The sequence below is a fragment of the Telopea speciosissima genome, chromosome 9 (assembly GCF_018873765.1).
Source record: "Telopea speciosissima isolate NSW1024214 ecotype Mountain lineage chromosome 9, Tspe_v1, whole genome shotgun sequence".
Lineage (NCBI taxonomy): Eukaryota > Viridiplantae > Streptophyta > Magnoliopsida > Proteales > Proteaceae > Telopea > Telopea speciosissima.
In genome coordinates, this window is record NC_057924.1 from 26,807,819 (window position 1) to 26,817,522 (window position 9,704).

General features: G+C 40.8%; 1 protein-coding gene across 1 annotated transcript; it reads right to left on the reverse strand.

The window, feature by feature from the left end:
- Positions 1–6,809: 6,809 nt before the first annotated feature.
- On the reverse strand, positions 6,810–8,438 carry LOC122638795. Its single transcript, XM_043831644.1, has 3 exons — positions 7,911–8,438; positions 6,950–7,813; positions 6,810–6,854 (listed from the first exon to the last, which is right to left on the reverse strand). Exons 1-3 carry the CDS (start codon positions 8,436–8,438, stop codon positions 6,810–6,812), a joined length of 1,437 nt encoding a protein of 478 aa, XP_043687579.1.
- Positions 8,439–9,704: the final 1,266 nt, after the last annotated feature.

Genomic DNA, 9,704 nt, shown 5'->3' on the forward strand with positions numbered 1-9,704 from the left:
ATGGCCCACGTGCTGCATAACCACGTGAGGCAGACAGATGGGCTGGCCAGTAAATAGAGAATGAGCCAGAACCGCAGACATCAGAGGAGGAATAGTGTTGTACCCCTTAGAAGGAGCCAGATTGGTCTTGGCTACAAAAATTAGAACACCCTGTGAAGGAGGAAACTTGGTAAGGTCAACATTCTCCTCATAATTATCATTGGTGAGGATCTTGAATAACTTCCTGCTCTCATCCGAACGCAAGCATTTGTCTGGATGACTGCCTGGAGGATAGTATACCCGCTCACCCTTTGAAGAGACACTGAGAAGAATCCCTAACTCTATTGCAGTGAAACCAATGGTAACTCCCTTCACGAAGGAAGTCAACTTATACTCATCATCTTCCTCCTTAGTCAGGACCAAATTTGCATAAAACTCTTTGATCAGTGTGGGATAGTAGAAGTCTGGTTGAACGAGCATGTTGGTCCATTGCAGTCTCTCAAACCTAGCCCCCACCTTGTAGGCTAAAAGCTCTTCCACTGTGACATCTCTCTCTACAAGAATCCTCCTATTGAAGAGATGCTCCCTGTAGATCCTTTCGGTCTTTTCGGAAGTGAAACGGTTCACGTTGTAAGCCGTAGGAGCAGAAGCTACAATAGATAGGTCTCTCATTCTTTTTAGACCCATGATCGGATTTCCTACACATAAAGCACGAACCAAAGAAGAACAGCAAAGGTAAGCCAAATAGGAATGATGGCATACAATTGGCAAATAAGTTATAGGAATGGAATGTTTAAATGATATGGAGATGATGAGAAGAGAAGGATATACATGATGAGGAAAATCAAAATATACACATGTAAATGATGAGAATATGGAATATGGATATTATTGGAGATATGTTGAGGAACAAGATCAATTCACGTGTGAAGTCTACATGAGTTCTCTAGTGTTGGAATATGAGATCAACACAAGCAATGTGGGTGCTCTTGAATATTATATATTTCAACCAATGTCAAACAAGCAAGATGTTGAATGAGAAACCCCAATAAGAGATAAGAATTATTTAATAGGAAAAAAGGGGATAAGCACTAAGAGTTTTTGCAAATAATCCCAAAAATAAATAATGCATTGAGGATACACCAAGTGAATGTTTTATTTAAAAAATAAAGGATGGATTTCAAGGATTTTGTCAACAATCATACAAGCAAGAGAGTATGCTTGAAGATAAGACAATAAGATAAATTCCTATGAGATTCTAGGGCATATGAAGGATTTATTATAAACTTGAAGATTTCCCCAAAGCATTGAAGGATTGAGGTTTTACCCTAATTTAAACCTAGAATTATCCAAGTAGATCCAACTACACTTGACAACCATAGCAATCAATCTTCAAAATGCTTGCAAGGGCTTTAAAAATTATAAGACATACAATGCATAAACAAAGAATCCAACCATATAGGGCCATTGATCGATTAGGGCTTGATTTACATCCAAAACCCTAGCCTAAAATCGATTTTGGGCATGATCTTGGCATGCATGGCCATGAAAGTGCAAAAAAAATCAAATCCAATCACAACCTAGCCTTATCCATGCCCAATCCTAGAGAGAAAGAAAGAAAGATAAAGAGACACAAGCCAAAAGTTCTACAATGGGAAAAAGGAATGTGTAGAGACAAGCAAGTCCTACAATGGAAGAAGAAGGAATTGGAAAAGAGAAAAGAGAAGAGGAACCTTACCTTGAGAGTGAGAGAAGGAACTTTGAGGCTTGAGATCACAAGAGATCCACCCAAGATAGTGCTAGGAAGCCAAACGAAAACCTTGTAAAGCCCTGTCCTCTTACGGTTGTGTTTCCCCTCCTTGGAGCCAAAAGTGAGTTTTAAAACTCACGGCTCTATTTTGTTAATATTCTGCGAACGGAACCACTTATCGTGACTCTGCCCGTCAATCCGTCCTGCTTAGAACTTGAAATTTTGGGGTATTAGCCTGAGCGGATCCACATTTACGAGTCCGCCCGTAGATCCATTCGATTCATTTCCTCTCGGCCTTTTGACTTTCTGAGAACTGACAAACGAACGGATTCACGTTCCATATTCGCCCGTTAGTCCGCTCTCCCTATTTTCCTGGAGGAGCCTCGAACGGACCCAGAGTACTGACCCCTCTCGTGAGTCCGCCCGAGTTATTTTAGGATTTTGAGCCTAGATTTTGGAGACCTTTTGACCCCACCCATGTATGATGAATTTATGCCTATACCCTAGGTTGGACACCCTGGTTTGTGTGATCCATTTGCGAGGACCACCTAAGTCTAATTAAGGCCCTAAAGTTAAAGGGATTAGGACTTATACCCGACTGGGCCAGCTAATATGAGATGGCAGGCATCAGTGTGTGTTGTGACTCCCCTCCTATACAAAAGAAGGAGAGTTACCATTGTGGATGAAAATCCTTAGACCCGGTAGTGATTGATAGAACCCGACCTACGTGGTGTAGAAACCCTTATAGGGGTACATAGGATCCAACTCTTAGCCAGGCCGTAGGTAGGAAACTACCAGGCTGGTTTGAGCAGGTTCAGTTGGACAAGACATGAAGACCACGTGTACTAGGGAATCAGTCATGACACCTCAAGCTAGTGACGAATCTAATTGTATTTTACCTGGTTCATCTAAACCTTGTATAGACTCATAGAGAAAGTCCTACACCATGACTTGGTTTCCAAAGAGACCTAGTATACCATACCTAGAGCTAGCCTGTTCCTATGGATCGACTCGGGTTATAGATATGTCCATAGGGATGTGAATGTAATTATTAAACTTATACCTATGATTGGTGTGAAAATAAATAAATGAATGTGTCTTTTCACCCTTGTGTGTGGTAGATTAGTTCTCCTGAGCCACAAGTGTGACTTTAGATTAACCTTATCCTAATAGCTAGTTGAGCCCCGACCCTGGTCCACCAAACCATAGGTTAGTAGGGGGTGAATTTACTAATGACTGGGTAGATTAGTAATGGAACCTATTTAAAGGAAGTGACTCAGACTCAGACCATGAATGGATTGTGTGGTTCTCGAGAGAGGACTAGTATGGACTTTTCCCCTGTGGGATAACTGGTGATAGGGTTAAAGTTTGTGAAAGCTGAAAACTGAAGGATGTAACAGGACCTTTTCCAACGACAGATATGAAGGGAGTAATGGTCGCCAATGAGTTCCCTCCGTGCTGGGAGTGACACATATGGAGGAGGTCCCATCAATAATCCAGATCATTCTAAAGTTGGGTTAGGTAATTGAACCTTTGGACCATATGGACCCCTGCCCTCCCAATTGATTGGTTGAGTGGGCCATGAAAGTGGGCCCACAAGACTTAACTTAGGTGAATAATGGGTTTTATATACCCTAACCTAAACTAAATAGACCTTAGTGGACAATTAAGTCCTATGGATTTAGGGTACACCCCAAACATGACCTAATGGACCTAATGGTTATAGCTAAGGCCAAACAAGCCCTAAAACCCAACTAAAACCCATTTAAAAACCTAAGGGCCACTAAGTGTTTGGGGGTACCTAAACCAAACATGGCCTAAGGCCCATTTGACCCCATAAAGGATAAGAAAACCCCTCTCTTTCACTTATCTCTTCCCCTCCCCCATAATCCGTGGAGGAGAAGAGACAAGAGAAGAAGGAGAAGAAGGAAAGAAGAAGAAGGAATGGAAGTAGGAGAGGAATAGGAGGGGAAGGGAAGAAGGTGGAAGCCATGCAAAGATGGCTGGCTGCCCCACACCTCCTCCGAAGCTGGCTGGACCCAAGGGAGAAGAGAAAGAGGAGGAGAAGAGATGGAGAGAGTGGCTGGAAGAAGGAAGCTCACCAAGGTAAGCTCCCCAAACCTAGCTCTCCCCCATTTCTCTTTGATTTTGGTGAATTTCCTTGAGCTAGGGTTAACCTAGGGTTCCCTTTGGGACCCAAGATGATGCTTGACCTATTTTGGGAGCTCTAAGGGAGCTATTGGAGGCCTCTAAGTGCTGCATTTGTAGCCATGGCTAATGAATCCTTGGTTTGAACCTTGAATCCCAACCCTTGGACCAATGTGAGACCCAAACCTTATAGAATCTTGGATCCTTGAGGTGAGTCTAGGATCTAATGACCCTAGGAAGGCTTAAATACCCCCTCCATGACCCTGAGGTGCTAAGGAGCTCCAAACTTCAAGCTGGAGCTAAAGCCCTCTGAAATCTTGAAAGAGACTGCCGGTAGACGAACGATCGGATCCACCTATCATGGTACCACCCGTCAGTCCACCCAGTATGAACCCTGTGTGTTGGCCTGAGCGGATGAAGGCACGGATTCACTCTGTTTGCCTTTGCTCGAAGCCCGTTGCTCTTGGGTCTGTCTCAGGAAAATTGAATGGATGCAGGGACAGACCCAAGAAGCACATCCGCCCGTGGATCCGCTCCCTTTTATGGTTGTCTCAGGTATCGAATGGATGCACCACCAGATCCAAGTGAGAAGATTCGCTCGCTCTGCTTTTGCCTTTTAGCCTGAACGGAGTCAAGGATAGACTCACCTCTGTTGAGACCGCCCTTGAGTCCGCTCGTGCTGTCTTGGTTGAAATCTGATTTTAACCTTGAGAGCCTGGCATGAGACCCTTCTATGCATGCCTTAATAATTGTTTTTGTATTCCTAGGCTACCCAACTCAATGGATAGTGGGGAGCCCAGGTGAGATTCATGTCAACCACACGCGGCGGCGCCCGTGTTAGTTGAGTGGGTTCTGGGTGATTTTATTGGGTTTGAATATTATAATATGCAAATCTTAAGCATGCTATTATATAAATATAAGCATTGTGCGTATTGTATCTTTTATCTCAAATGTGAACTGTTGTGAATGTGATATTATGCTCACCATTGTATCGGGCTACGGTGCCGGATGTGCCGGTAATGGAACTCCAATTTATTTAATTATGAAAACTATTATATGTGCCGTGCCGTGCTGGTACCCAGGTACTAGATGGAATGGGACGTTGATGCACCTGGAATACCTCTCGGGACGATAGGACCTGCATATAGTATATCTGTGGCTAGGATGCTTGTTCCCTTATGCTACGACCCTTGCCAACAGGGGTTTATATGTTGGATAGTCTAAGCACCTGCGGTCTGTGGAGGTGGGAGAGGCCAGGGTAGGGGTAGTGATGACTATCAGGGTCTGCCACTGGGTGGTCATGATGGCTTCTACCGGCGTAAGTCCCCTCGTGATAATTGAGGTTTCACTGGGGCGATAGGATAAGTGACCCTCAGTGTCTCCCGAGTTATCACAGTAGCATATACTTGACCGATAGAATTATGTGCTAGGTGAAAAATGAATCTAACATTGGCATGCATCATTCTGCTTGATATTGATTGTGTGATGTATGTGCATTCCCCTTTACTCTCTCACTAGCTAGTGTAGCTAACCCCGTTGCGCAACCCCTTTTTAGTTGTTATGCAGGAGGTACTACTTAGATGAGCACTGTTGGATGCGAATCAAGTGGAACCGGTGGCTGTGACTTGAATGTAGACGTATACTCAAGACTTGTGCCCTTGGGACAATTATTTATTATTTTATTATTTTCTATTTTCATTCCTCAAGCATGTATAAACTGTGTGTTTATTTATAGGAGAGTAATGAATGGCTACTTATGTTAGAATTGTAATATGTGTTATCATTAGAGAACCGATGCTCTATAATTTCACATAATTTAATCTAATTTTGCTTCCACTAACTCTGTATCTGGAACGGTTTATTTTTTTTTGTATGTTCCTTTCTGTTATCAATATGTGATGATAGGGTGGACTGTGGCTTGGGACATTGTATCTGCGATCCTGGTAGGTGTTGGGATGATATGTGATTGTCCCAGTCATACCCTTATGTGGCAAAATATCTTACATCGGGATAAGGGTGTGACAGCTATCTTCTTATATACTTTGTTACTAATCTTTATGAGTTTTTTTACTCGATCCTTATAAATAAGGTAAATTAGTGGTGTAATTTGTCTCCCAAATAGATAATCCCAAGCAATTCATACCAGCTGAAAGCTAAGGTATCTGTTACAAAATTTTCCTCCCTTAGCATATGAGTGAAGGAGATTTGTTGGGTACAAGACTTTATAAGATAACAATTAGATAACATATGTTGAATGTGCCAAAGAATAGACTGGTTTTACCCTTTTGTGAGAATTGATAACCATTCCATTGCTAAAAGCCTCTCACCTCACTATATCATACATTCCATTGCTAAAAGCAAGCTTCAATTTTCAGTCATAAAAATTGAACAAACCATTACATTACAACCAAACTGGTTCATCCATCAAATTAAAAACAATATCTGTTGTAACATATTGTTGATCCAAATCCAACTCAAAACATTACATTACTAAATGTTTTCCATCAACTGAAAAGGTCCATCAAAATAGAACTTGTTCATTCATAAAACAGAACTTAATCATAAATAGGTTTTGCCTTCAGCTCCTAGACAGCAACTCCATTTCAGCTCCTCATCAACTCAACTGTACATGGCAAAAGGACACATTGTTTCAGTCCATTTGGTAAAGATTATGAAACTGGGAAGGATCATTTGAAATGCATTAAAACTGAGAAAACTTTTCACAACATATGAAGTCAGTTTAGAACAAACTCCTAGAATACTTAAAGCTAGGGAAGCTATGAGGCACATACCAACTTCCATGTCATTTGGTAGCTTTGCTGGCTCTCCTTGCCTTCTCTTTAATAGCCTTGGCTGCCATCTTTTCTTGAATCTTAGCTTGTCTACATATTACTGCAGTTGTAGAAGACTACTGTGAGGACCTAGTTACCCTCTAAGAGGATGTTATATCATCAGGTTCATCACTCCTTGCTTTCCTCTATAGTTGCATCAACAAAACAAATATTTACAAGTCCAAAGATTTATGTACAAGAACTTAAAAGGAAAATGATAAAATTCAGTTAATAGAAGTACCTTCTTCTGAGATGAGGATGGCCTCTTCTCATTAACTGGAGGTCCTGTGCATGTCCTCCTATTATGATCAAAAGAGTTGCATTTACTGCACCATACAGTGCTAGACCTCTTCCTAGTGTCTCCTTTAGGTACCTCATCTGGTTCTCTCTTCCTTAACTTATTTGGTCTGCCAATTGACCTCTTGAATGGTGGAAGAAGTAGGAATTTTTCTTCTAAAGTGCTGAGATCATACATTGGATCAATCATTGCCTCATGAACCATTAGATACCTCTTTGTTGTGTAGTATGAAGCACAGTATTGTAGAAGAGGTACCCTATTAAATTGAATGCATGCTCCTACATGTTTACATGGCAATCTAGTTGCTATGTAGATCCCACACTCACATATGTTATTTTCCATGTCCACCACATACCTAACACTTTGATCCTGTACCTCATACTTATCTCTTCCACAATATGTTGGTCTACAATACCTCACATTTTTTTGGAAACCATCAAGTTTTTTCTTCATTCTTGAAGTAATGACATCTTCAAAATTACAAGCCTTTGCAAACCTTTTTTGTAATGTACCCATCAACTTAGATCTGATTTCATCGATTAAGGTAAGGACTGACTTGTCCTTGCAGGGTCCAACCCACTGGTTGAATGACTCAGTCATATTGTTGGTTATATGATCACTCTTGGCTCTGTGAACAAATGCATGTCGACTCCACATACTAATTGGGGTCTTCATCAACCAATCATATGCATCATTCCTTTCTGCTTTCATACCTCCAAACACTTTCTTGAAATTATTGTGTAAATGTCTGCTACAGTGTCTATGGTTTGCTTGTGGGAAAATGGTTGAAATTGCTTCAATAAGACCCTGTAAAACATATTGAGTCACATTATATTAATAACCATAAGATTTTTGATTAATGCAAACCATGATTTTCAGTTTTGACTTAAGAAAAAAGTTATACCTTTTGTTTGTCTGTCATAAATGTGAGTGGTATAGTAGGGGCTATTACTCCAATGGATCTGTCTTTGCATCTCTCAATGGACTCATGTAGCCAACTGTCCTTTCCTTCAGATTCTACAACTCCATATGCAATTGAAAATATTCTATTGTTTCCATCAACTGAAACTGCAGAAACTAAGACTCCACCATATACACCTTTCAGATGACAACCATCAAGGCCTATGAATGGCCTACATCCCTTTAAAAATCCTTGTATGCATGCATCAAAGCATATAAACATACGCTTGAACTGTGGATTTACTCTAACCACCCCATATGCATCCATCTCTCCATAATTATTTGCATTCTGGTATTGGATCACAAATGAATTACCAGAGTTTTTTGCCATTATCATATCCCCATATATTTTCAACTTATTAAATGACATTGTATGACTCCCATCAGTTTCTTCCCTGGCTCTCCATCTTGCCCTATACATTCGCATATTGGTTGTGTCCATATTATACTTCTCTTTCAACACATTTCCCATTACCTTGTTGCTCATTCCTGGGTTTGCCCTAAGATTAGAAGCAAGTCTCTTTGCTTTCCATTTTGAAGTTATCTTGTAAATGCTATCTCCTCTCTAACAAGTATGACTGTCATTTAGTGTTTTGATCACAAATGTGATACTATCCCTTGGCTTTAATGAAGCATGGAGGATCCTCCATGAACACCCTTTCCCCTCACATATTACAGTTACTCTTGATTTCTCATTCCTTTGTCTCAAAGCATGGGAGCCCTCTTGAACTTTGTAATCCTGTAGGACCTCCCTGAAATGTTTCACATTCTTGAATTCTTGACGAACTCTAAATGTGATCTGTTGGTCCACATCCCCTTCTCCATCAATCACATTATCCCCTTCTTCAGACTGATATTTAGATTGTCGTCATTGTTGTTAGCCTCTTTGTCCACCTCTTCATCACTAACATCATCTTCAGTACTAGTTTGACTCTCACTTATTTCATTCGACTCTCCAACTTCCCATTCATCATCTGAGGAATCACTACTGAGCTGATCTTCATTCACTTCATTGTTAGGCATCTTGCTAGGTGAAGGAACTGTTTCAAATTCAATACTGGTATCACTTGTGGTAACTGTCCTAACAAACCCACCTCTCCTGCCTACACATCTATTAGACATCCCAACCTCTTCAAGTGACATACCGTGCACACTCATATTTGCAATACTCTTGTTGTAAAATGTGTCACCAGTAGAGTTTTCATATATAGCCCCGAGAACACAAGTGTTACTATAATCATTCCTCATAGTAGGTATAGTACCAGTGACTGTACTACCAATAGCACCACTCCTTCTTACAGTGGTTGTAGTACTAGTGGCTATAATACCAGTGGCTCTGTTCCTTAAATTGGGTGAACCTAAAGAAGCACCACCCCTCCTTACAATTGCTTTTGATCTCCTACTAATAGTCTCACTAGCTCTTGGTTCTTCACCACCAAATAGCTCTGTAGGTGAAAGTAGTGCCTCTCCACTTCCTGGTCTATCAATGGCAGTATCCCCACCAATCACTTCAACTGTGTGTCCGTTCACATAAGTACATGACATTGGATCAGCCACATGCACATTGTAAACATACAGGTGTAGTTTATGTTGGTTCTTCAACACATTAAACATCTTAATCAAATCTCCATGTGTCTTTAATTTTATCTCTTCACTTGTATCAAGTGTTATGTATTTCACATTGAAACTCACAGACCTTCCCTTGGGTATATAACTCAAAACTGAGTTATATATGTCA

What these genes read in the sequence shown, in the direction of transcription:
- LOC122638795 (XM_043831644.1), bottom strand. Translation starts at nt 8,438, where the DNA reads ATGGGAAATGTGTTGAAAGAGAAGTATAATATGGACACAACCAATATG. An exon ending in TTATGACAGACAAACAAAAG is followed by an intron (nt 7,814 to 7,910) that starts GTATAACTTTTT and finishes TATGTTTTACAG; the next exon opens with GGTCTTATTGAAGCAATTTC. An exon ending in CATCCTCATCTCAGAAGAAG is followed by an intron (nt 6,855 to 6,949) that starts GTACTTCTATTA and finishes ATGCAACTATAG; the next exon opens with AGGAAAGCAAGGAGTGATGA.